This window comes from Coffea eugenioides, chromosome 1 (assembly GCF_003713205.1).
Source record: "Coffea eugenioides isolate CCC68of chromosome 1, Ceug_1.0, whole genome shotgun sequence".
NCBI lineage: Eukaryota > Viridiplantae > Streptophyta > Magnoliopsida > Gentianales > Rubiaceae > Coffea > Coffea eugenioides.
In genome coordinates this window covers 45,383,016-45,409,380 of record NC_040035.1, presented here as the reverse complement: position 1 = coordinate 45,409,380, position 26,365 = coordinate 45,383,016, and the positions used below count along the sequence as shown (strand labels likewise).

The window sequence follows — 26,365 nt, the reverse complement described above, 5'->3', positions numbered from 1 at the left end:
AAATTCATGGCATAAAATTCATGAAAAAGCACAGAATAAGAGAATCAGGAAATGAATTGGCCATGTAAACATGTACTGAGTGCAACAAGAAAATATGTGTGTGTGTGTGAGAGAGAGAAGAATCAGATATCAAAGGAAACATACTAATGCCATCGTACTTTGCACCCTTAAATGTATTCATGATTTATACCATCAGTATTGAAACTTGTACAGAGTGTAGATTTAGGATTGAAGGACGTGAATTTAGTCTTTCCAAACATAATAATTCCTTCCGTGTATACCATGCTACACATAGTTACCTTCTCAAAAGAAAATAACAAAATGTTTTCGTCATCTACTTGCACTGTGTTGTGTGCACTTAAACATCCATGACGAAGAAGATGTTAGATTGATGAGGAGCTTCTATTATAACGAGTGACAATTACACAGTGCAATGTAGAGTTCTACTTAACCATGAATATGCTAAAACAATAAATGTAAACCCATCCCAACCATTAATTGCATCTTACAATCAGACCTGTAATTGTAGGACCCCAAACCAATGTCGGGTAGATATATCATATATGCTTCTAGTGGATATGATGTTCGTTGACGCAGTAGGGGTATAAAGAATCTAGTCTAGGTCGTAAAAAGTTTGAAATTCGTCGAATTCTCTGGGCACATTTACATGTCATCCCGATGTGTGCATATCCAAATCAGTGGCACAAGGTGATAGGATCCAATGGTAACCCTTTTTTTGGGGGGCGGGGGGCGGGGGGGTGCTGGCTTTTCTCATATTCGGTGTTACCGTGTCGATCTAGTGGCGAATGGGAATTCCTACCCTGCCTGTACCCTCTTATACATTAACAGCGAGAGGCCAGCACAACAGAGCAGCAGATACGATGGCAACTCATGTCATCAAGTATATGCCTAGTTCTTGTTTTTATTGATCATCCGACTCCTCAATCAGGGAGCATGCATCCTTTTCTTTCAGAAGATTCGTGCAGGCCGGGGGACTAGTCACCCTCATTTTGACTTGTACTGCCGGATGACTTGCTCCAGTCCACTCTGGTGTGTGTATTCTTATGCTTTATTGGCTTCTGATGCAGAAACTCATCGTCAGTGCACAAAGACATAGGTGTAGTTTGCCTTAATTTGCCTCTCCCATGTTAACCACGTCTATAGACATTGGCGACGCTTTTCAGATTTGCTTGTGTGATTTTTCTTTTCTTTCGTGAAAGGGTTCCCTGATGATGCTATATGCTTATCAGTTAAAAGATATCAGTAGTATATATGTACTCGCGAAGCCATCTTAAGTACTACATTATCGTCCAAACAAAAACCATGGAATTGACCTTAATAAAAGAACACCATATATTATGTATATGCTCCCGAAGAACCAAAGCGGCATGCAGTAACTTCATGACAGAATTGCCAACCAAAGTGGCATATACGGAGGAGTAGTAAAAAGGATATGATGTAATGAATTGCCATCCTTTCTTTCTTTTCAAAGGTATAAATCCTCATGACCTAAAAAAGTACAGACGGCATATATATGTAGGGGAGAAGCGTAATGCCAATTTTGATAACAAGAAAAGATTAAAACTGCATTATTGCCATTATCTCAAGTGAGATGCCAATTGTCATATAATTCCGAGAATAAAAAGCTTTCTTCAACTCTCTGCAAGAATTGTATGGGAGAAGTCGCCGTCTTTTATGGTCCATCAATCAGTAAATTATCAAGTTAGGGGTGATGTGCTAATTTTTTAAACTTTGTGTTCATTTCAAAAATGCTAAAACGGTCAAATCTAATTACTAGAACGTCTTATGTTAGCCACCAAATTGCCCTGTTGGCTCACATAGTCATATACATGCCAGGACCCGACCCCGATCGGCCTGTACTTTTTATCCAGTTGTGTCTGACTTGCGAATTGCAGCTTCTCTTCATATCCAATTGTTCTTTTATATGCATATTGTAGAACCCGCGGAGGGCACAGTCCGAGCTGATCGCCGGACAGAGGCGGCCGAGCCGACCTGCAATAAGCCAAACAGCGAGATTAACTCTTCGTTGTGACTCCGACGCTCAAGTCAATTTGAAAATAATAGAACAGGGGGTAATGAGTGTATTGAGTTTCGTATCTTTTCTTGGTCCGTAGAGGATTTCTCCCTCTACACATACCTACCGCAGCACTGCTGAGTGGCTATATCCAAGGGGAACGACTGACTATTCCTGATCAATTCATTTTATTCAGAAGGGTGGGAGCAAAAGACAGAGAGATTTCGCTGACAACAAAAGTCTTCCTCCTCCGAGTTAGATTCTGATTCTCAATCCTTGCAACATGTAATGTAAGATGGTAATAAGAGGCCCATGTCCGAAGATGAAATAGCTGATTCCAATTCATACACAAAAATTTTTCCGAGAATTGGTGCCGCCGGCCTTTTTCTTGAGCCGGATCGAGAGCAGCTTGTGCAAACTGATTCCTTCCAACACACCAATCAATAGCTGGACGCCTCGCCACCACCAGGCATACATTTTGCTATCTCCTCTCTGTGCAGGATGAATGATACGTGGCCGTAAATGGCACCCGTAATATTCCCTCCTGCATTGTCAACCCCACGTAAAACCCTAACGCTATCACCAGGCATATCTAAAAGCAAGAAACATTAACAGGTCCAAAAAAAAAAAAGAGAGAGAGAGAATAGAATAGCTAATTAGCATATTAATTTCTTCTATTGGGCTAGGCCGTACGAATATCTCTTAATTTATTCTTGTCAAGGGCCATCTCAAATTTAAGTGACCGACTTGATTATACGATTGATTGCATGAACTTAAAAAGATTACTGCTACATCAGAGTCAACTACTAATCTAATGCACGTGTATATCTCGAATGCAATGCAGGTCAACTAGACTCTGCAAAAGTGACAGCTTAATCAATGGAAATTTATCGCACGTGGAGTGCTTTAGCATTTTGCAGTGATCCATTTTTTTATAATTAGCTTAGTCACGGACCAAAATATTCTTCTCCCACCTTCGTTTAATTTCCCTTGCATGTATTGTAACTTTTCTTGCTCCTTTTCCAAGTGTGTAATTATTGCAAGTGCTCAAAACTTCCATAAGTAGGCTAAGGATCTTATCCTGCAAGATCGGCTTGCTAAGATCGTTGTTCTGACTGAGTCTTCCCCAGTACCACCGACCAGATCATTGGACGGTTAATTGGTCTTTAATTCTTTATCATGAGCGTAAATTGTCTTAGTAGCCCAATTAATTAAGGGGGATAAGCGAGCCTTGCACGTTGCTTATTTTAGCACACGCTTCTAAAAATATTGATACTATATGCTATTATGACCATTCAAGAATATATTTCGGCATCATACGAATTGAATTTCCTTTCCTCTCTATATTTTAGAACATTTTCTCAATGAGCAAACAAAAATTTTAAATAATAAAAATAATCACAGGCTTTCCAGAGAAATTCTTTAGCTTTTCTCGTCAGACTGTCTTTCGGTTCTAGACTTCTACTCTACTTGGGGAAGAACAAAAGGTACAGCATTTGGATAACACCAATATCTTTCTCCACCTCAGCAGATGCTCAAAGGTTGGCTCTATCAGGAATTCATCTGACGGAACTACATTAGACTAAAGAAGATGAAAGCATACTAGCAGTGGAAAAATCCCGCTAGCAGCTTATTACTACTGTATTCAGCTCTCTCCGCGTGGACGGTAGTGGAGATGCAGGATACGATCAGCAAAATGCAACATTTAGAAGTTAAAATGCCAAATGCGGTACAACGTAATTTAACAAAACCCACAACTTTTCTTGGGAACCTGATTTAGTTACCGTGTCTGGCCTTCTAAGCATCATGTTCAAAGCAAATGTTCATTGATGTCCTGCCAGAATGCATAACTACTCTCACTTAATTGTCTGGAGTATCAATTATTTAGCTCCAAATTTCTGAGTAAAATATAGACTACGGAGACAATTTTTGGACAAATGAGCTGGCATCTCATTACAAAAGGAGAAAATGATAGGCTGATTTCGGAATCTAGGAAATGTCTTTCAGAACAATCTTTTTAGGCTCTCTCCATCTGGAAAGAAGGGCAATTACTGAGTACTCAAACGTGTATGCGCGTGTATATATATATGTGCAGGGTGACTAAGGTCTCTTCACAGCAACAGCTTAGCTCTATCCTCAATTGTCAAAGCACATTGTTCGCCTTCTCTTTCCAGCGAGCATTTTGCTACAAATCAAGTATCAACGATCTGTAACAAACAGAGTAATGGACTCAATAACCAGATTGACAGCTGACAAGCCAGTGGTAATCTTCAGCAAATCCTCTTGCTGCATGTGCCACACCATCAAAACACTGATTCGCAGTTTTGGTGCAAACCCAACTGTCTATGAGCTTGACGAGCTTCCAAATGGGCACCAACTAGAAAGGGCACTGGTCGCGTCAGGCAGAAGACCAAGCGTGCCGGCTGTTTACATAGGGGAAGAATTGGTGGGCGGAGCAAATGAGGTCATGAGCCTCCATGTCAAGGGAAAGCTAGTCCCATTGCTGAAGCAGGCTAAAGCTATATGGGTATGACGTTAATTAACTGCAGCAAAGAATGCTCTCGCCAACTCAGATGAGACTTGATAAGGAACCTCAAACAACCACCGCATGTGGAGTAGTAGCCTTTGTGTTGGAACTAAATCTTTGTAGTCATTTATTGAGTGCCTTTTACTTCAGCATTCAATGTTTCATTTTGTACGCGTCTTCTTCATTCAGACAGCTTGAATATTAGTATCTTGAATTACTCGTTGCTACTTGAGATAAAACTTATATCACTTTCACATGCATGGGTTCAGAAAGAGAGCAAAGGTATAGAAGTCGTACATCCAAAATCCAATCTCTGTGTTCAGTTCACATTCAAGGGAAAAATGAAATTTGGTTCCGACAATGCACCCTCATACGAGTGCCATTCAATTCAAATCGGAGTGCATCAGAAGCCAACTGGATCAATCGACAATGATCCAAAGTTAATCACCAATGCAATAATAATCATCAATTATGACAAGATAACTGTATCCTAAATTCTTATGTAGACAAGTGCTCTTCAGTATCTAGTTCCATAAATTCTCTATACAGAATGAATATATCGGCGAAAAAATAGATCAGTAAGGTATTTAGGATCAACGGTTCAGAGCCTTAAGCATCATCAGTTCTGTATTCAAAGGATGCAGCAAAGGTTAAAGAAAAAGTAAAATTACGTACCTTTTTTTTTTCCTTCCTGAGCTTGCAGTTTAATCCCCTGAAATTCCATTCATGGGAGAATACACAATTTTTTTCTCCATTAACTTGGGAAGTACGTACATCGAATAATCACATGATTTCCCCTTCTTCTGAAAATTTTAAGGGCGTAGTTTTCTTTCTTTCTTTCTTTTTTTTTAATTTCCCTGGGTAATATTAGGCCTACTAATACACAACCTTCCAAGTTAACATCAAACTTCTTTCTTCTCATGATAATTAGATCAAAGCTCAAAATCAAAATATTGCTTCACACTACAAAATTCAAATAAAATTTGACGAATTCTACATACAAACATAACGAGATCGCATTAGCACCACTAATATTGAAATATCGATATTGATACTTACCAAAAAAGATATTGAAATATTGACAACACCCTTGTTAAATTTGTTTAATCACGTAAGAGAACAAAACAGAGTACACATATTTTACTCCAACCACAATGTAAGAGAAAATAGAGTATTTATTCTCACACGAATTTAACAAAAAACAAAAGGCAACAATAGATATCAATTGGAATTTAATAGAGGTGTCCGTTGACTCCGTCCTATGATAACGACGGCCCAAGCTTACAGGAAAAGTGAAAGAAAGCCCCCGGGGCTAGAGCGGGTGGTTGTAGCCCAGTTGGGTGAGAGCCTCCGCAAGCGTTCGAATCCCGGGTAAACATTGGTCAGATGATGTTGGGCAGCCTCTCTCTCGATCCGCAGTGGAATTAGTTGGGGTCGTCAGGTATTACCAGTCCCAGGGCCCCAGATACCCATTGTAAAGACAAAAAAAAAAAAAAAATCATAGATAGGGCGTCAATCGAATTTTTTGAGTCAGGTTTATGAATTTTCCAATATTGGACTTTGAGCTCATGTTAAAAAGATTCAAATTCAACTCACACTATTATATATGAGGTTCGGGTTTAAATTGAGTTTGGCCAAAACTCATAATTAAATACATAATTATATATAATATATATTTTATAATTATGAATTAATACAAATTTACATATAAATTATTAACATTTTATGTCATAATGTGTACTAGTATTCAAGGTACACACTAATGTCTGTGTAACTAATAAAAAAAATATTTGTGAAATATTTTGAATATATTTATTGAAATCATTTTCAAGAAACTTGGTTTTGTATTTTGAAAATACATATGTAGAAAAATTTACCAAAATAAATGTTATAAAAAGTAGTAGTTATTTATAACCATAATTTGTAGTTGCTAATTAAAATTAAGATTTATTAAATAAGTTAGAAAATAGAATATGAAAAAATCATATTGATAGTGGATAGTGATCAAAGATAAATTGATTTTTGTCTACACCATAACTTCCCTCATCATTAAAGGTAGTTTAGAAAGTATATAAAGTGACAGATTTTTGTTTATCTCAAACCCTCTCCTCTCCCTTTATATATAATATAGATAATTATAAATTACAATTATTATTATATTTTTTTACATATATAATTATATTCATATATGGGCTGATCCTTAATCGAATCTGAGCCTAATATAACTCAAGTTTAGCTCATATTTAATTCGAATCTAATATTTAAATCCAAACTCTCTTCGATTCAATTAAAACTTGGGTTCAATGAATTTTTTTTTGTGCTAAATTAGTAGAATTTGGGCTGACCCGACTTTATTAATGGTCCTAATCATTGACTAGTATTAATATTGAGCAATAAGTTTCAACACTAACAAATACCTGTTGCAATCCTCTATGACACTATTCGGTGTCAAATCCAGTGTCAATCCCACTTATCACGTGATGGTAGAAGAAATTTAAATAAACAACACATGACAAATTAAATAAACAGGATACTTGACATAAATATAAAAGTAGCACTGAATTGCCACCGAAAAAGTGACCCTGAGGATCTCATGTGAACAAATACAGGGAAAAAAAAATTCTCCAGTGTAATTTAGTAGCCTGTCCCGCGGTTCAGCTGAGCGATTTGTCATGTAACAACACTACCATGTATATTCCAATTACTGATATTACCAAAATTGAATTGACCTGAATTAAACGCCGACCACACGATGTCATGTGGCGGTGGTGAAACCGGAAACTCCCTCTTCTCAACTGTCTTGATACTCTCCTCCTACTAGACTGCTGCTACTTCTGATTCGCATGGCTTCACCTGCAGTTCCACCAACTTCATTACCAACTCTATTAAAGGATCGCCATACCCAGAGTCATCGAACTCAGGGCTACTCAGCTTCAGTGACAAAACATGGAAAGGGTTTAAACCGCGGGCATCTCCGTATTTATGCTGTAGCAGCAGCAGCCGCAGCACAGGGTCCAAACCAGCGACGAAGGGCACCGCCTGGAGTTGACACAAGAATCCACTGGGAGAACGAGGATGAGGGATGGATAGGAGGTCCTAAATCACAGCCAACACAAGAGCAGCTCAAAACCGACCAGAATCTCTTAGGTCAAAACTTCTCCGACCTTCTAAACAGTTCATCGGATTCTCATTATCAGTAAGTCTTCCTTCCCCCCTCCTTTTCCTGCTGTGATATTATGTCACCTTTTCTTAGTTTTTTCTTGCCGCCCCGATTGCTTCCCTGGTTTCCGTGGCTGCCCTTTCTCCCTCTTGGGTCATGCACCTCAAAGTTCCTTGTTCAAAGAATCTTGTGAGGAGCAGCCAGTCAATCATTACAGAATACTATAATTAAATCCACTATGTGAAAAGTGTGCGCCAAAAAATCTCCCTGTACTGCTATTAAGTGAATTACAAGCTTACACACCTTTTTCCTGTATTCCTTTTCCCCTGGGTGAGGGTGGGTTTTTTTTCTTTTTTGGGGTTACGAACTATAGGTGCCAAGCTAAATTTCCTGCTACTTTCTACCAGGTTCTTAGGAGTATCTGCAGAAGCAGACATGGAGGAAATTAAAGCTGCTTACAGGAGATTATCAAAGGAATATCATCCAGACACGACATCACTTCCTCTTAAAGCAGCATCAGACCAATTCATGAAATTAAGGGAAGTGTATGACATCTTAAGCAACGAGGAAAAGCGCAAGTTTTATGATTGGACACTTGCCCAGGAGGCAGCTAGTCGTGAAGCGGACAAAATGAGAAAGAAGCTAGCAGACCCATATATGCAAGACGTAGATAATTGGGAATCCATTCCAGACATGGTAGATCGTCTTGGAGGCAGAAACATGGAACTGAGCGATCAGGCAAAATCAGCTTTGACCTTTGATGTTTTGATCATTCTATTCTCAATTTGTTGTATTGTATACGCATTGTTTTTCAAAGAATACTAGATCAAATGAACTCTGCAGTCAAGTGTATAATACCATTTGCTAGCATTGATGATGAAATCTCCCGGGCTGAAAGAACGAAAGATATGATATCAGAGACTCTATAGACCTGTCTCCGAACTTTTTAACTCCCACTCCCCTGCAAGATTGAAATTCTATCCCCTTTCTTCTGGCATTAACTTTTGCAGAGATGAAATGCAAAAACTTTTGCCAATTTCATTCACCATACTGATTTAAATGCTGTAAAAAGGCATGGTATCCTTTATCAAACAAGTCACATCTTCCATAAAAGTTGTAGGAGGTGAAGTATAAGTGCTTATTTTGGAACCAAACAACTGGTAAACCTAACATGGCATGACACAGCTATCATTTGAAATGCAGATTCAAAACTGGATCAACGCAAAAAAGAAGCAATATGGTAACATATGTTGCAATTCAGACAGGGAAAACTATAGACTTTACATGATCGTTCCCTTTATCATGTTGGACTGAAGAAATAATTGGACTGGCAATTAGTAATCATTTATCAATAAATTCTTTGAAGATGGGGCTCTGCTGCTCAACTTTAGCGTTCCTTCGCCAATTCTCTACTGCCGTCATTACGGTAGAATTTGCCTTGCATATCTCCTCTGGAGAGAACTTGTGTTCTATTATTCCCAAAGGACCTGGTTGCAAAACCTTGATCACAGTTTCCATATCCTGTTCCAGTTTTCTGCAAAACAGAGGGAAGCACTTTGAATGTTCTCTACAGGGAAATGCAAAAAGGGAAGGTGCCCTCAAAACAAAGGTCCAACTAGATGGACAACATGCATCTAACAGGTGTTCTACTGCATTTTTTCATATATTTTTTAATGCACAAAATTGTAGCTTTTATTGATAAGAAAAAGAGACACAAAGAGAGATAAGCCTCAGCATTACAAATGCTAAACAGCAAGACAAATGCTAAACAGCAAGAAACTCAAACCTCAACACATGCAGCCTACCTAAGACAATTACACAGTACAGGAATTACTCAAAAAGTGTCAAAACGCAAGCTCCACTCAATGGCTAAACTCCAATTCTCACGAGTTCTCTCAACTCCCTTCATTGCTCCACAAGCAGTTCTTACATCTTTGACTATAGCTGCGCATACCTCAGATAAAACAACTGGAGAATCCTAACGAATATACAAGCATTCCTACACCTCCGCACATAGTAGAGTAGACTGAACACACACACACATACCCTATCTAAGACAATTATACAGTACAGGAATTACTCAAAAAAGAGTCAAAAAGGCAAATTCCTTGATTCAAAAGGTTACACTATCAACCCTCAACCTTACTTGTGAGGATCAATTATATAGCTGTTCAAAGGTATTTTATGTAAGTAAACTCATAGGACACAGCACTAAAACGCAAGCAAGAAACATAACAAGGAAAATCTACGGATGGCTAGTCGATGTATTGAGCTCTTGCCAATTCTACGAACACTCAGGCAATACAATACACAGAAGAGGATACACTAAGAGAAACCGTAAAAGGTAAAGACAACACACCCCACCCCCAGCCCCTTCGAAAAACACATTTAAAAACAAAAAAAAAAAAAAAAAAAAAAAGAAGAAGCTAAATCTAACATGTGTATATTCACCAAATCCACAATGCTCGTCTTGTTCATCAGACAGCAGAAACCAACTAAAGGAAAATCAATAAAGTTCACAGAAGGCGCCACTTGTCCACAAATAAGCTCTCAAGATTAAAGATTCAAAATTTCAGAAAGGAAATATTCAGCCTGATTATAAGCTCAACTGATTTAGCACTAAAATAATTCGGACTCTCGATTTCTAGGCTGCCAATTGCAGCGGAGTAGCAAAAATCCTCAATCCCAGTCGTCTTCGAAGAAAACGAGAAACAAAATGTCAATTTTTCCGTTAATGAGGAGGAAGTGAAAGGAATCTACCTGAAAAGCCCCGAGAAGGGCAGCGAGTTGGCTACCCTCCTTAATGAAAATGCCATTCTTGCTAGTAATAATACACACTTTCACCAATTTAACACCACTACCATCAAACTGGAAACCCCCCCAACTCTGATTCGGGGATTATTGATGTTTCCCTTAATTCTTGACAAAGCAAGCAACCTAAAGAACAAAATATAAGAGATCCAAGCCTGAACTTGGAAATCCAGCCAGAAGATAAGAGATCCAACTCCTTTTACTCGCCTCCGCTGTTAAACCCGCGTGTTAATGGGCTCTTAACCAACTACTTTCTTCAGTGATCTGTCTTGGTAACTGGCCCAAAGGCCTACTTTTTCTCACTAGTTAATTAAAAAGTAGCGTGTAATCAAATATTGAAGAACCCAAACTGGAAATATAATTAATTTTTACATCTCATGAAAACTCTCTCACACACCTCAGAATACAACAGGAATAATACATATAGTTTGTTTGGGTGCATCCTTTTTTTCAAGATTCTATATAGAAAAGGAAAAAGAAAGGGCTCACGACTACCAAACAAAAATCACAAAGCCGATCTATACAGAGTATATCATCCACGCTTTCACGGTTACGACTCATGAGACAGAGTGACGCCTTCTCCTTTGGAAAGGAAATCGCGTTTCTGAATGAGCTTTGCCTCCAATAGGCTTTATGTCAATAATCCGGAATAATGAATTTAGCTTGCTTAACTTCTTGGTGAAAGATTTGAATAACTTGTTGGTGGGGTGAGATCTAACCAGCTCCTGTTTCATGGAAACGTGATCTTTCTCCAAATCTGTTAGCCTCATCCTCATTCTTGCCACTTCAAGCTTCAATTCTCTGTTTTCTCTTCTGACTGATGCGTAGTTGTCTCTTGGTGAGATGCATCCGCTTCCTGCGCCGCTGCCTGATCGCTGAGGGAATTGACCGTTCATCATCGACCCAAAAAACAATTGATTATGGCCTCCATTCATTGCATTCCGCAGCCTGATTTGCTCAAAATACAGCACCTGAACTGCCATCTGCACGGGCAACCGTTCATTCTGAGCCGCATGGCTGCAAGCTTCTTGAGACAGTTTCTGACAGTCGATTGTCTTGCATAGCCTGTACCTTTCAGAGTCCTTGATGTTGGGGTGAACCTACCATTAATACAGGAAATTATATCACTAATCTTGTCAATTTAGAGACACTTCTTTCCTGCCAAGAGTACTTACTGGCGGCAGTGGACTTCTTAACCAGAAAATGCTCAGAATGAGAGAATTGCTCACCTTGAGAAATATGTCAACAGCACGATATAATCCATCATAGACCACACGAGCGTGATCTGGAAGCAACTCTGCCAATGCTATAAACTTCGACGCTGTAAAGTTTGAATCTAGTGCAACCTCTGCAAGATAATTGTCCAACAATTTTGACACCTTAAATATTGAGCTTTGTTTAGGTGATCCTGGGCTGTCAAAGTCATACACCATTTCACTTTCATCCCTCATTTGATGATCCTCTTCGTCATCCTCGTCCAGATTCAAGAAAAAAGAGAAAATCCTCAAGACTGACTCAGTGTCGTACAACGGTGTGTGGTTGTTTCCATGTGAATGTGCAGGAATCAGAATATCCTCAAGAATTGCCTGATCTAGCTGCAGGCCGATCCGCCTCTCTAGATCAGATCTGCACAACGTAGATGCTAAAGATGCTATTGCAGATTTTAACAAACTTGAAAGAAATGCCATTGGAACCACACTTTTCCTTGACTGTGTTGGCAGTAAACTTGCTATTGTTTCAACAGTAATCCTTTGTTTCTTCTGCAAGTCTGGATCCAAGAAAGTACCTTTAGTGAGTTGAGGATCCCTTACGATGAGCCCTTGAAGGGAGTTCTGGGCATAGTTAATTAAAATCCTGCTAATTATGTCCGGTTTCAGACCCTTTGTCTTAACTGCTGACAGAACTCTTTGGAAGAAATCAAGATTCAGCACTGTGAGAGACTTCCCCCACCAGTCTGACGGTGTTTCAGCCTCCATGTTTTGGATTGGTTTTGAAGGGAAGTTATATTCCAGCTTGGATAAGCCTGAGGTTAGCTGCTCTTTACAAGCATTGTTTGCAATTGCATTAATTAGCCTGCTAACCAGGTTAACTTCCTCTGAGATCGGTAGGAGGCTTTCACAGTTGTGAAGTACAGATACAGAGTTGGAAATGTTTGGGAACACGGAATCCCTCAGATATACTTCAACTCGGGTTTCCAAGTTCTTCTCAGAAAATTCTTCTGTCATTTCCAAAAAATGGGCTACACATCGCAGCATGGCAACATTTGATACGGTAATCTCAGTGTTCACTCCATAACAGAATTTTGCAGCCAGCTCAAATGCTTCTGATCCACCAGGAATGCCATGGAGGTTCAGTCTTGAAATTTTCGAATCCTTGGCTTCTAGCAACAATTTCCTTATTCTACCACTTCGAGAAACTAGAGGGAACTGTAAAAGATTGTTAGTAATGTCTAACAGTCCTGCACAAGCGTCATATACATGAACTGCTTGATCATTTAATATTCTACGATCAAATTCGACATATGCACCTTTTCTACAGCAAGTAGTCTCAGTTTTTTGTCAAATAACTAAAAGAGCAGAATACAATTATGAAGCCTGATTTATTTTTTTTTTCTTATATGATCTTACCTTGTGAAGCGAAAAAGTTGTTGCGCTAACTTCGATTGTAAGATCACTAGAAACATCTGATATAGGCCTGCAAAGGGGGGAAAAAGGGGGGATGGTCAAATGAGTACAAGAGCTCGCAGTAGAAGTTCAGAAAGAAGAAAGAGTCGTTGGTAACAAAGCATACATGGCTGTTAACTTGAATTACAACCTAAAAGAGAAAATATCATTGTTTTCTTTTCTCAATGCACGAGTGAACGAAGATATTTTTCCAATTAAGTGAACTTCAATTGAAACTCCATAAAGCCCTTAGCCCGTTTTTCTTTGTCATCTTCTTAGTGGTTGGTTAACTGGTACTTACACATGGATGGCAGCATCTGAAACGCTTGAGACATAAATTGATAACGGGTGGGACAGCTTATAGTTTTTGCAAGGCATAGAAAAAGTTTCACCTGAAATTGAACTCTAACCACCTGTTGTGTTGTCATTTTAGGCCAATCTTGTGAGTTCAGTCACTTTCCAACAGCTACTGCGTATGGTAGCTGTCTGAGGAACTCCGGGCAAGAAGATTGCAAATCGAGGCTGAGCCTCAAGTTATGACATCTGAAATCTAAGTGCCAAAAGTTTCAAGGCTAAAGGCTGACGCGTCCTAATCAATCATTTAAGCATTAAGACGATCATGGGATCTGTTCGCTTTCTTTGATCATATGTTCACATTGATTGGTTGGACACTTGGACCCGAGACAGGGACTTGCGATACTATCATCCGACACGGAACAACATTTTGGGAGCCAGCTACAATAGAATCTGGATTCTGAGATTATATGGTCAATCCCTCCTTTAAAAGCTTCCAGGAAAAGCCCCACCCACCACACACACCAAAAAAAAAAGAAGTGAGGAGGGGGGGAGGGGGGGGGAACTATTTATGTATGTTATCATTAGAAGTATACCCACTTGAAACCGTAAGTGAAAAATGAAAATGATAGTAGTAGTAGAAAAGAATGAGGTTCCTTTTACTGTGAACGAAAGTTGCAATATCCATCCATGTAAATAAACCTGATTAGTTGAATAACTGGGACAGAAATATATTCTGATAAGAAAGGAATCATGTGGTACAATACGATGTGATGCAGGCAAATCCTTGGGGACTAGCAAGAAAGAAGAAAAAAAACAAGGTCGGTCGGCAAGTGGGTAAAATTACGCCACTGGTACTTTGAGAAGAGAAGTGCATCTGACCATGTCCGCCATTGACCTCTGCCTATAATCTTCAAAATGCACTTGATCCACAAGCCAGTTAAACAGATGCAGGGGAACCCAAAAAACTAGGCAGAACTAGAATCTAGCAACCCAAAAAAAAAAAAAAAAATGTACCAAGGGACTAAAATGACTGAAGATGACAACCAAGTATCCAAAATTATATATGGTTAATGTACGTCCGTCGACGCATAGGAAGGAAGCAGCATTGCAAAGCAAAAGGAAAGTAAAGTTACCATTCGGTTACATGTCTTGCACTGGAACTGGGGCGGAATGATCTCTTTCCTGATATGCTTGGCTTCAGCTCACCTACGGTAACTACTCCCATCTCCTCCACCGGCTCCCAGCTAAGCTAGTTCAGCCTTTCTCTCCTGATAACGTACATATGTCTCGCCGGCATAGCTTAGACCTTAGCTTGTCAAGGAAAAAAAAAATGCACACGCTAACCAAGAAGACCTTTTGTGGCCGTGGTGTGGAAAAGGCTAAAATTGAGGAAGGAAAGGAGGAGGAGAAAGGCAGAAAGGTAAGCTAATGAAAGGAGTGAGGAGAAAGGCACATGAACTCATGCAAAGATTGAAAGGGGTTTGGGTTGAATTGAAATGGTTGTGTTGCGTGGCGCTTTAATGAGTGTTTCCATATTCAATTTGGTTAAATCTCTAATGAAAAGTCAAGAAAATGCGTCAACTTTTCGGTGAAAGTTGGGGGGGAGAACTCATGAGGAGCGACTTTCTCGCTACATGCATCCCTTTACTTACTGTTCTTTTCTTTTTCTTTACTCATGAGGAGCGACTTTCTCGCTACATGCATCCCTTTACTTACTGTTCTTTTCTTTTTCTTTTTTTTTTTTTTTGCTTTTGTGTTGGGGGAGAGGAAGAGGAGAGATTTAAAAGGAAAGCGGGATTCCTCCAAGAATTGCAAGTGCTTTTGGGTCTGTAATCATAGCCTAGCGAAAGCCAACGCATAAAGATTACCTTAAAATATCCTAAATTATGTTGTAAAGCTGATTTAAGTGGAGTATCTTAAAATAGACTCCGATTAGGGCTCATGATTAGAACCGCAGTAAATCATTAGGTTAAATGTCGGACGACTGCTCATTTTGCAGAGGACCACCACTGTGACTCTGCTGCGCTGCTCCTCCACCTCCTCCTCCTCCTCATTCCTCTTTTCCTTTTGCCCTTTCTCATTCAAAAAAATAAAGTATGGTATATCAAGAATTATGCTAAAGAAATAAAAATAATATTTTGGCACGGTACTTATTAACCAAATTGAAGTTAAAAAATAAAAAATAAAAACCATCGAAAAATCAACTAGAATTTGAGAGAAATCATGAACATTGAACTAATCATATATATATATATAATAAAAGTCGTATCCTCATACTTATCCCTTCATATTTTCTCTTTTCTACGTAGCTTAACGAGACGGCAAGTAGTTTCCTACGTGACTTGCTCCTTTTTTATTTGGATATATACAATTCTTATTTCCTATAAAAAATTCTTAATATTATATGATTCTTATTTCCTACCCAAAAAAAGAACTGGAAAGTAATGCGATATAAATAAAATAGACATAAATCTCCTCTATTAGATATATAGGAATAAATGATAATATATTTTTTTATAGTGTCCTATTCTTTTTTTTTAACAGCTTCATCATAGATCCTTTTTATTTTAAGATAATCTACTCATATATAGAACAACATACAAACAATCTAGACATGAAAATTAAAAAAAGTTAGCCCGAGAAAGTTTTTACAAGACTCACAGTCCGCATGCATAATTGATGTACAAAGAGAAATGACACTTCATCTGATTGAAAAATTCTGGAAAAGTCCATAAAGAAAATGGAGTGTCATCAACCAAAGAAATAAAATCCCATTATCATAGCTAAAGAAAGATGAGATAAAACATTAGATATTTGTTGAAGTTTTGCACCCCGAAAGCCCCTACCCGACCCTCCATCCGTAGTGTCCTCCGTTCGTCTTTTTTTTAATATATTTCTGCTAATAATTCCTTAATCACAATACATCTCTGCCCAGATGGTGGGGAGTATTTTGTGTGTGGACCCACATCATAGGAGTCCATGCACTTAAAGGACTCGATATAGTGGAGGTGGTTTTTTAAGGTCGGTAAAATCTATCTTGATAACGCATTTGTAAATTTATTACGTACAGGTTTATATACATGCATAGTACGGGTCACATAAGGTCTTATTTCCTACTCAAAGTTATTTGGACGATTATGGTTTTATTTCCTATAAGAATTCTTAATATTATAGGATTCTTATTTCCTATCCAAAGTTACGTACTTTAAGCAACTTAAATTAAAATAAACATACTTTTAATGTTCTTATCAATATCTCTTTGTATTCTTATCAATTCTTATTTCCTATGTCTACACTACATATAACTTCTAATATATTGATTCAAGCATCAAATTCATGGTTAGGTATTTCCAGTGCAAGCGGTTGGTATATTAAAGTATCGATTTTGGGTTTCCACTCCTCTTGATTATCAGGTACATCTTCTTTCAATACATATATATATTAAAAAAGCATGTTGATCTTCAATTGTAAGAACTTAGTAACATATCTTGAATTTTATTTTTTTTGTTTTATTTTCTATTTGTTTTGTATGAAGACATAGGATTTAAACAAGTACTTTCATCGTTATTTTTGTAGGATTTTTTCTAACATGTTTGTTAATTGATTTTTGTGATCATATACTACGATGTTTGTTAATTTGCCTTCAGGAAAAATAACCAAAAACAAAAGACACTGAAAAGTAATGCGATATAAATACAAGAGACATAAATATCTCTATTAGATATATCTGCAAATTCATTAATTAATTAAAAGACTCTGGCCGTTTACTTAATTATAATCTTTACGTATTGTTATACACAAATTTGAATGCGATAAATCATTTATTTTTTTTATACTTAGTTATCCTACTTTGCTATCATGCAGTGATAACAGAAAATCAATAAATGCTGATTTGCATGGACAAATCGAGGAGAATGTTCAAACAGAAAAAAAAAAAGTTTTTGAATAGTAGAATATTATTTGATACTATTTACTGTACTTTTTATTTATTTTCAAGTTTTTGAATGTTATTTTTTCTATTTTTGAATTATTATTCACTGAATTAGATGTTCAAATTTATATTATAAGAATACTTTACATTACAATGCGCACATAGTACTATACTTAAGACAAGTTATAATAGATTATACATTAAATATGTATTTTATATCGATATTTTTATAAATTGACTAAAAGTTTATTGTTTTTCGACGATTCCCCTTCAACAAACGGGTACAAAACTAGTTAATTAATATAGCAGAGCAGCAGGAGGTTGGGACGGACGTCGGAGGAAGCCTGGTGTGCTGGCTTTAGGTCGACAATGGGCCATGGTCACATACGCACGCTTTTATTTCAGCCGGGAACACACTAATGATTGTTCTTTAGACTTAGTAAAAAAAAAAAGCCATGAAAAATGTGTACAGATCAGCCAAATGATAGGCACTCATGCCAAAATGCAATATCGAAGGCATATTTTTTGGGCTACCCTCCCTGATCATGATACATACATAGCCATTCAATTCAATTTAATTTAATTTACTCTGTTGGATGCCATAAATAAATGTAGGATCAAATTATGATATGCCTATCCTCCGTCTCCGTGTATGATGATGATGATCATCCCATCCATTTTTAATCTCATGCCATATGGCTTTATGAGTGCCAAATTGTCGTCTATCTTCGGTTAGTAAATTATAATGCTGTCATGCATGCTTCTGGTACTCTTGGTTCCGTTGCTCGAGTCAAAAGGCCAAATTTCAGGCTTTTTAGACAGTAGGAAGGACACCTGAATAGGATTTTTTTTCCGTCAGTTGACATTGAGAAAGCCTACCTCAATGAAGTTGAGGCTTGAGTCGTGCGATATCAGAACCCAAATTAGCATCTAATGTTAAAAACTGATACTAATAGTAGTATATTATTGTTAGATGGATTAATTTTTGTTGCACAATAACACTACTGTATACATTCATAGAATTAAATTTTAAAATTCAAGTTAGTTAGTGCATGCAATATGCATTAATAAATTTAAATTACAATTCATTCATGTACAAAATTTGATTATTGGCTGACTTTTGATTATTAGTAGTAAATTACGAGCTGAAATTGACGAGTGAATTCGTCTGAATATCGTTGGTAAGAATTTTACTCCTTGCGAATTGTAATCAGCTACTTCTCTCTTTTTTTTCTTTTTATGCGTGTGTTAAGAATGCGAATGTTTAATCATCAGAGTAGAGTCAAAAGACGATTGGAGTATTTATTTAATCCCGAGTTGGGCTTGGCCACCGCAGCTTTATTTATTTATTTATTTATTAAAGGCAGATGCCACGGGGACCAAGCACTTAAAAAAAAGTGACATGGACGAAAACATGAAAAAAGTAACTTCACTCAACAGGAGAGTCTGAGAATTCAATGATGCTGATGAAGCATTTTGCAGAAATTTATATAGCAGACTGTTCAGCAGGAACCACGCGAACTTCACCATCCATTCCACCCTTGTGCTTCAATCAGCATTCGGTCCGGAACCCTGATCTGATATCTGAATGCTCGAAAGCAAGAAAGGAGCGGTCCTTGAAAACGCAAGACCAACTGAACCACTCAAACTGCTTCCATGAGGCCGATCTCTGGTAATCTGCAGATCCAATTTGGACCCAACAAATTCGGCGGCCTGCCCCTCCATCGCAGTGGATGAACAAAGCATGTAGGGAGTTACTGGTACATCTGTAAGAGATGATGCGGATGGACTATATTCAACTGTACCCATTGGATGATCAAATTTGCAATTGCGTCCAAATTTGCAGCGTCCTTTTTGTAGATAAAAGGGGCAAGACTGTATTCCCTGTTCATCAAGATGAAAAAGTGCAGGGTACCCAGAGTTAAAAGAACAGCCCCAGACTAAAAAATAATCAAAGACTATATAATCGTAAGTGTAATCTAGTCCGTCTATCAAAAGGTAGAATCCAAGAAACATACATACAATGTTTTAGGAAGTCTTATTACTTTTCAAGACATACATCACCCAGCAGCATACATGTCTGCGGACATATAGGATGAAAAGGAGAGATAACAAGTCATAAACCACATTTCAATTAAAGGTGATCAAGACAAGACAGTCCAAGTTTAGTATCTGTCTCTTGATCTCTAAATTTTTTCACCATTGGCCACGAGTTACCATGCATTTAGAAATACCAGGCAATCCCATCTAAAAAGCCTTTTCAGGGTCTTCATGCATAAAAACATATTGAAGCTCTCATATGGTTACTCGTTATACGGTCCTTTATCCAAATCTCATGCCTATCATAGTGAAGGGGGATCAACCACCTTCTGATTAGACCAAAAGATCTGCAGACTGTATTTAGATGTTGCATTAATGTATTTAAATGCTCGGGGAAGGTTTTGGTACATGGGATGACACGAAACTTTCACTATCACATACGACTTGGTCCAATGAACGTAAGATTACAAACTTTCCCAAAAATATACAAGAATTCTTAAAAGGCTAAAAGGTAAGGTAGATCAGTAACAATACACGCAAACTCAGAAAATAATTTTCCCATTGAAACAAAGATAAAAACTATGCAAATTCAAAATAGGCATCAAGAACTACCAGTTACTCAAGTGTTCAGCCGAAGAAACCATGAAGAAACAATTTCGTATTCAACAGCACGAAGAACCCACACAAAGCAAATTTATCCACATCTTTTGTGTTCTTAATGTTCCCAATGATCAAACGATGAGGTAGTCATATCTGACAAAATATTTTTACAAAATGGCCAAGTTTATTAAGAAATTGTAATCAAACTACTGGGAAATTTACGAAGGAAATGCAAAGGCTGGAGCCCCAGAGAGACATGCATAGAATCACACACAATAGAAGCACATGATAGCTTCATAATAGGGTCCTTGAAGGCATATAGAGCAACTACTTCAGAGTCTTCAATTGTTAGTACCACCGGCAGAACCAAAAATTGAGAGTTGGGGTGGGGCAAGACTATAAAAGATGTAGACTTAAGGGAACACCTTTATATTTTGTTTAAAAAACTTGGGAGGCAAGCTCTAAATTTCACAAGGATGTAACTAAAAACTTTTAATACTTTAAGGAGATACAAGGGAATTTCCAAAATCTTTGGAGGGAGGGGGCTGCCCCTCCCTGCCCCCCTATGGATCTGCCAGCGGTTAGTACCCAACTTAGAGAGACCAAAAATTAGCAAACGTAGACACCAGTTTGACACTCTGAATGACTGTTTGAGCTTCAAATGACATAATTGAAAGAAAACAGAGCAAAAACTTAAAACACCTTGAGCAGAAAACAAAACAATTGACCAGTTAAGTGCAAAGGGGAAGAAAGAATCTATTTCTCAACCACAAATTGTAAGATGAAAAATATCAAGGTTAAAATCAACCATGAAACCAGTCAGCTTATGTACACTCCAACAATTATTCACACTTGAGAGAGGGAATACATGCAAAAAAATTTTATGTTGAACCTCCTCAATGAAAAGACAACACACTTTACCATGACTGCACAAACAAAATCACGCAATTTTGGTTCTCAAATGACATTTTATTCCAACCAAGAGCAGCTACATAGTAAAAAACTGTCTGCCTAAGCAAAATTTTCTTCAAAGTCCACCAGTATTTACTAATGAAGATTGTCTACATCCTGGAATACAGCGGTTTTGAAAATCCATCTTCCGTGTACTCTTCCATTTTCTGTATACAATAATTTAGTTTAAAGAAGAAGTCAAGATTGTAGCCTACTTGGCTAAATGCAACACATAAGTTTAAAAACTTTTGTTAGGCATGCAGATGAAGTGTTAGAGTGAATAAAGCAGCACTAATTCCAAAAGGACACTAGAATAGCTTTTTCTGGCCAAGAGATGAGGGGACCAAGAAGAGCAAAGTGCTTGCGGGGGCAATAAGATGTTTTATAAGATTGTAATTGGGATCAAGACAGCAACAGACCAATTTCCTCGAATAGCTTAATGTCATCGCCAAGCCTAAAATAGCATCAGGTGGAAAGTGCAACAAGTCAGGCCAAGCAACAAACCCCAGCTCCAAGATGAGTTGCTCATGGTAAGTAAGCTAGACCCAAAAATATTGTCCTGCTCAACTTAAATCGACCACTTGACTTGGTATACAATTACAAATTCTCCAAAAATATCCTTAGGAAAAGGTGCACATCATATAGTTCAGAAGATTGATACTCTGATTCTACATTTATACATATAGGGACCATAGTCCAACTTAGTTCCTTAACTTTCACAAAAACGTACTCTTATCTGGACATCTTATCAGATTCTCTTTTGAAGTTTCATCCTTAAAAGCTATGCACGAGTGTTTAGCTACTTTATGAGTGACTGATCCAAGTAAAACTCTTTTACTTGTTCGGCTTCCACATTTGCATAAATAACTGCTTATACATGTCCAAGAAGTTGAGACTTTTATCACTCCAGCATTTATTTTTTTGAAAAAAAAAATCCTAGAAATTAGATCCAAAGATATTAGAAGCTATTATTCTAGGATGGCCTTTGATGAATCTAGCCAACTGCAAGAGTAATTCTTTAGCTCAGGATCTTCTATTCCCAACAAAATCCCAATTGGTTGTTAGGTCCAATGAGACACGGAGAAATCCTATGAGAAATTTCAAACGATAAAAAGTAGCAGCACAAGAAATATTTAGGGTCATAACACCCTAAAAATGAACAAATTTCTGCATACACCAAGAGTTAGTGCTGCCAACAGTATGACATGAAGTACATAGATTATCAGCAGCCTTGCTCTCCCAGCAAAGGAATTTAACCAAAAGATGGAAAATTCAAATCATGATATCTTTGTAACTCAACCTTTTAGACAAAACTGTGAGTAAACAGGAGAAAGAGTGTAGCCTAAAAAATGAAAAACCTAGTGATAAATTTTTTAGAATGCAAGTTTCCAGATAAATCACCAGTAACTAGATAAACCATGCATACCGGGCGTAGTGGCAGCCCCAAAGGACTCAGAGCAGAATATGCCTTTGCCACGACCAAGTTTGGCGGATGATGAAACCTACAAGATGGTCCAAATTTACAATCACCGTATCTCATGTAATACTGGCATTCAGGTTGCCCAGGCCTTTCTGGAAACTTCTGTTTTTTCTGATTAGAGTCTGAAAGTAAAGTGGGATAAGTTCCAGCAAATGCAGTTGCAGATGAATTTAGCTGCGATACACCATAAAGCGAGGTTGCTCCAACTGAGGCTTGAGTGCCAGGAGAAAATCCAGGGGTTATAGGACCCTAGATTAAGCAAACTAACTAAAACATAAGAGAGGAATTAAAGCTTAATTGTGCAAAAGGATTGAAGCAAAGATCTTAGAAAGTACCGTGTAAGGACCCCAGTTTGGAACCGGAACTACTCCAGTATGAAGCAGAAAAGGACCATAAGCACCAGGCACATAAGAACCGGTTAATATTGGAGGCCTTGAGACTCTATAGTTGGTTGATGCACAACAATATTGCTCAGAAAGAGCTGAAGGAGACTGCACTGTTGGATAAAACGGATGTGCAGTTGCTGGCATTGATATTCCAGCTGGTTGAGGATGATGGAATTTACAAGTATTACCAAATTTGCACTGCCCCGTTTTCAAATAATAGGAGCATTCTTTCTCACCCTGCAGGTCGAAAGAAGTGAGTTTTCTAGTTGCAACTTATGCACACATGAAATGTAATCACCCACAGAAGTTAAACGATACCAGTCTTAATGGGTATCCATAAATATTAAGTGACACGCTTATCAAGGATCCACCAGCGTTCCTAGGATGGTGGAATTTGCAGGAAGCTCCAAATTTACAGGTTCCTGTTCTTAAATAATACTGCAAAACAGGAAACAACAATCAGAAAGTAGAACGCCAAAAAGCAGTCACAGAACTGGTTTTCAAGTAAATTAGACTATGAAATCAACTTGCACAAGAAAACCATGACTCTGAACTGCTGAAGAAACAGCACCATCTATCAGAAGAAATGAAACAGAGCACCTGGCAGTCTGGCTCTCCAACTCGCTCTGGATAATCTGCAGCTCCCAAGGAAACTGATCCCCCAACCTGGATTCCAAACGATAATCAATCTATTCATTTACGAAACCAAATCCCCAACAGCAGTCCTTAGTACATAAGACCAGGCCACTTCCTAGTACACACACGCATATAAAGACACGTACATGGTGGATATATTGGTAGCTACCTACATGCATACCCTCATAAGAAAAAGTAAATGAAACAGATTGATAATGATAGAGACTGGAATTAGGAGACGAATAGATAGTATAAGAGCCATGATCAGGGCCCAGCGGGCCTACCGAAGCACGATCACGAGGATGATTATAGCGGCACTTGGCACCGTATCCACATACCCCAGTTCGCATGTAGTAGGCGCATTCCAGCATTCCAGGCCTCTCCGGATACGCTTCTCCGTCCCACAAACCCAACCTGCCCATCGATTCTGCATTGTTACCAAGGAAAACAATCATAAAGACCGTTGTGCATTGTCAAAAACCCTACACACCCCGCAATGCACATCACGAAAACAACAGAAAAGAACCCAAAATTGAAGTACTCGAAAGGAAAAAAGAACCTGTCAGACCTGCTTCTCGAGCCGCCGGAGCCCATTCCCTACTCCGATTCTGCTGCAATCCTTTTCTTGCGTTGCTCTGTCCGTACAACTCCATTATGTTCCCTTTGCTTACCTATGGGAGAGCTTTCAAGAATCAAGGGGCAAAAGAGGGAAAATGGTGACGAGAATAGGTTTAAGCTGAATTATTAGGCGTATATATGCGAAAGACACGCCGTTGTTTGTCGTTGGAATGATCGGAAAGCTTGCTTGATCGGGTCGCCTGAGTACGAGGAGGGGAGAGGGCTACAACAGATTCTCGGACCCAAGAAACAACTTAAAATAGAGGACGAAGAAGAAGGGGATTTGCTTTCCTTCTGCTACAGTAAGATGAGAGACAAGTGCAGTGGGCGAGAATTTTTTTTGGTTCGCGGTTTTGGCATCCTCTCTCTCTCTCTCTCTGTATCTAAAGTTGTCCGTACGGTCTATCTTACGACTTAGGACTAATAGTGCAGTACTCTCATTTATCTCTCTTGTGTTTTCCTGCCACTCGACGTCTACTTGACTCAAAATACTTTAGACTCAAACTTCAATTTCTTCAAAGTTGAGCTTAGGTTTCGAGATCGATTTTATTGTGTATTATTTAAATTTGGGCTCAAACTCATGCTCGTCGAACTTGATCGAGCTTAATTTGAGTTCAGTTGAATTTAATCGAATCTAAATGATTTTAAGAAATATAAATATAAATTTTATATAATTTTAAACAAAAGTATAAAATTAAATATTTTATATTAATAAATAAATAATTTAAAATATAAATTGAGATCAATTAAATTCAACAAACTTTTGAATCTCATATATTAAGCTCAAATTTGACTTATCAAGTAACTAAAATTGTTCGAACTCGATTAACATGGGTTTTAACTCAAATTTTGACCAAATAAATTCGCAAGTCGCGAACTACTCGATTAAATTCGACTTGTTTACGTCCCTGCGTTTTGTGAAGGAGTTTCTCATTTTTATTTTGTTTGGATTTTGAAACTTTTCTTTCTGTACGCATTTGTCATCTTTTTAACTACTTCTTGTACCCCTCACCTGTAAAATTAACTACGGCTAAGATTATTTATATTTTACTCACATATAAAATTAATTAACAAGTTTTAAGGATTATTTGTGAATTAACAAGTTACACATCTTCCTAGTTTTTAGGCACCTTATGTTTAAAAATGAAATGACGTTAATGATTAGCCATAATTAAACGTAATAATCAAATAGCTAAATACCATACCCCAAAAAAAAATTACTATACGATAAGGGGTTTTCACTGAATATTCATTAACATATTTAAATTATATTCAACCTGTCACGTGACTATAAACTAATTGACGAGACAAACTCCTATTACAAAAAATTCTTTACAAGACATTTATCGGGGTGAATAAAAGATTTTCATCGAAATATTTCTACAAATAATCATCGTACATTTAATTCTTTGCATACACAAGCGTATGAGGTTTTTTTTTTTTTTTTTTTTCCCTTTTGAAGGAAACAAGTGTATGAGGTTAGACAGCTAAAAGTTACAGTTGGTGTAAGAATCCTAAGATCGGGCCGCCGGAGTGTATGGGGCATCAGGATTGGGGTGTTGGGTCTCTCTCTTTCTCTCTCCCGTATAGTACTGCTGGAAAAGAGGAGGGAGGGCACTTTGAGTGTGCTTGGTTGTTTGGTTGCGTAACCCGCCAAAACGTGAAAATAGTTAGCATTGAATATAATATACGAAACCTCTTAAACGGTTTAAACTGCTGCTTTTGGACATTAATCGGTAACCGACATATCTCCTCCTTAATTTACTCGTTTACCCTCCTTTACCGAACTGGTCTAGGCTAAAGTTCTTGCGTTTAAATATTGTACTCTAAATTTAAGGTTGCGTTTGTATGAAACTGTCTATGTATATAACCGACACACACATCAAACTTGCCTGTTCTGTTCTCCAAAGACGACCATATGGTACGAAGGGTCGTAAATGCCACGAATTGAGACGATTTTTAATTTAATCAATTTCAAACCCAACGAGCTTTTAATATAAAATTCGAATTTGACTTCGAACTCGAATTCAACCTTAAGTTCGAATTCAGTCAAACTCGAGTTTAAAAAATAAAAAATAATTATTTTATTTTTAAAAATAAATAAAATATTAGAAATATATATATATGTAATTTTATTATTAATATATATATATATATAATTAAGCCAACTGACGAGCTAATGAATTGAGCTTTTCTATACTCAATTTAAGTTCGACAACTCGATTTAGTC

General features: G+C 37.7%; 5 protein-coding genes across 11 annotated transcripts; 2 read left to right on the top strand and 3 right to left on the bottom strand.

Annotated features, from left to right (window-relative positions):
• Nucleotides 1-4,202: 4,202 nt before the first annotated feature.
• On the top strand, nt 4,203-4,605 carry LOC113751101 (monothiol glutaredoxin-S2-like). Its single transcript, XM_027294972.1, has one exon. The coding sequence runs from the start codon at nt 4,260-4,262 to the stop codon at nt 4,566-4,568; it is 309 nt and encodes a 102-aa protein (XP_027150773.1). The 5' UTR covers nt 4,203-4,259; the 3' UTR covers nt 4,569-4,605.
• A 2,694-nt stretch (nt 4,606-7,299) lies between these two features.
• On the top strand, nt 7,300-8,646 carry LOC113757804 (NAD(P)H-quinone oxidoreductase subunit T, chloroplastic). Its single transcript, XM_027301129.1, has 2 exons — nt 7,300-7,758; nt 8,130-8,646. The coding sequence occupies exons 1-2, from the start codon at nt 7,406-7,408 to the stop codon at nt 8,545-8,547; spliced, it is 771 nt and encodes a 256-aa protein (XP_027156930.1). The 5' UTR covers nt 7,300-7,405; the 3' UTR covers nt 8,548-8,646.
• Nucleotides 8,647-8,782: 136 nt separating this feature from the next.
• On the bottom strand, nt 8,783-10,774 carry LOC113758776. The gene is made up of 2 exons (XM_027301697.1): nt 10,483-10,774; nt 8,783-9,256 (listed from the first exon to the last, which is right to left on the bottom strand). The coding sequence occupies exons 1-2, from the start codon at nt 10,536-10,538 to the stop codon at nt 9,064-9,066; spliced, it is 249 nt and encodes an 82-aa protein (XP_027157498.1). The 5' UTR covers nt 10,539-10,774; the 3' UTR covers nt 8,783-9,063.
• Nucleotides 10,775-10,883: 109 nt separating this feature from the next.
• Nucleotides 10,884-15,004, bottom strand: LOC113754192 (BTB/POZ domain-containing protein At1g03010). Of its 5 annotated transcripts, XM_027300534.1 has the most exons (5): nt 14,627-15,004; nt 13,128-13,227; nt 13,053-13,065; nt 11,763-12,982; nt 10,884-11,633 (listed from the first exon to the last, which is right to left on the bottom strand). In XM_027300534.1, the coding sequence occupies exons 1-5, from the start codon at nt 14,716-14,718 to the stop codon at nt 11,091-11,093; spliced, it is 1,968 nt and encodes a 655-aa protein (XP_027156335.1). In that variant the 5' UTR covers nt 14,719-15,004; the 3' UTR covers nt 10,884-11,090. The 5 variants fall into 5 exon arrangements, with proteins under 5 accessions (XP_027156335.1, XP_027154716.1, XP_027155512.1 ...); XM_027298915.1 differs by lacking the exon at nt 13,053-13,065 and having other exon boundaries at nt 11,763-12,959; nt 13,161-13,227; nt 14,627-15,003; XM_027299711.1 differs by lacking the exons at nt 13,053-13,065; nt 14,627-15,004 and adding an exon at nt 14,373-14,391 and having other exon boundaries at nt 11,763-12,959; nt 13,161-13,227.
• A 3,699-nt stretch (nt 15,005-18,703) lies between these two features.
• LOC113763582 (zinc finger CCCH domain-containing protein 32-like) lies at nt 18,704-24,518 on the bottom strand. Of its 3 annotated transcripts, none has more exons than XM_027307465.1 (7): nt 24,077-24,518; nt 23,802-23,944; nt 23,482-23,547; nt 23,200-23,319; nt 22,831-23,118; nt 22,442-22,744; nt 18,704-19,308 (listed from the first exon to the last, which is right to left on the bottom strand). In XM_027307465.1, the coding sequence occupies exons 1-7, from the start codon at nt 24,168-24,170 to the stop codon at nt 18,973-18,975; spliced, it is 1,350 nt and encodes a 449-aa protein (XP_027163266.1). In that variant the 5' UTR covers nt 24,171-24,518; the 3' UTR covers nt 18,704-18,972. The 3 variants fall into 3 exon arrangements, with proteins under 3 accessions (XP_027163266.1, XP_027163421.1, XP_027163342.1); XM_027307620.1 differs by having other exon boundaries at nt 23,856-23,944; XM_027307541.1 differs by having other exon boundaries at nt 24,086-24,518.
• Nucleotides 24,519-26,365: the final 1,847 nt, after the last annotated feature.

What these genes read in the sequence shown, in the direction of transcription:
- LOC113754192 (XM_027300534.1), bottom strand. Translation starts at nt 14,718, where the DNA reads ATGGGAGTAGTTACCGTAGGTGAGCTGAAGCCAAGCATATCAGGAAAG. An exon ending in GCAAGACATGTAACCGAATG is followed by an intron (nt 13,228 to 14,626) that starts GTAACTTTACTT and finishes CCCCCTTTGCAG; the next exon opens with GCCTATATCAGATGTTTCTA. An exon ending in CTGTTGACATATTTCTCAAG is followed by an intron (nt 11,634 to 11,762) that starts GTGAGCAATTCT and finishes TATTAATGGTAG; the next exon opens with GTTCACCCCAACATCAAGGA.
- LOC113758776 (XM_027301697.1), bottom strand. Translation starts at nt 10,538, where the DNA reads ATGGCATTTTCATTAAGGAGGGTAGCCAACTCGCTGCCCTTCTCGGGG. An exon ending in CCCTTCTCGGGGCTTTTCAG is followed by an intron (nt 9,257 to 10,482) that starts GTAGATTCCTTT and finishes TCTGTTTTGCAG; the next exon opens with AAAACTGGAACAGGATATGG.
- LOC113751101 (XM_027294972.1), top strand. Translation starts at nt 4,260, where the DNA reads ATGGACTCAATAACCAGATTGACAGCTGACAAGCCAGTGGTAATCTTC.
- LOC113763582 (XM_027307465.1), bottom strand. Translation starts at nt 24,170, where the DNA reads ATGGAGTTGTACGGACAGAGCAACGCAAGAAAAGGATTGCAGCAGAAT. An exon ending in TCGAGAAGCAGGTCTGACAG is followed by an intron (nt 23,945 to 24,076) that starts GTTCTTTTTTCC and finishes GTAACAATGCAG; the next exon opens with AATCGATGGGCAGGTTGGGT. An exon ending in CAAACTGGGGTCCTTACACG is followed by an intron (nt 22,745 to 22,830) that starts GTACTTTCTAAG and finishes TGCTTAATCTAG; the next exon opens with GGTCCTATAACCCCTGGATT.
- LOC113757804 (XM_027301129.1), top strand. Translation starts at nt 7,406, where the DNA reads ATGGCTTCACCTGCAGTTCCACCAACTTCATTACCAACTCTATTAAAG. An exon ending in TCATCGGATTCTCATTATCA is followed by an intron (nt 7,759 to 8,129) that starts GTAAGTCTTCCT and finishes ACTTTCTACCAG; the next exon opens with GTTCTTAGGAGTATCTGCAG.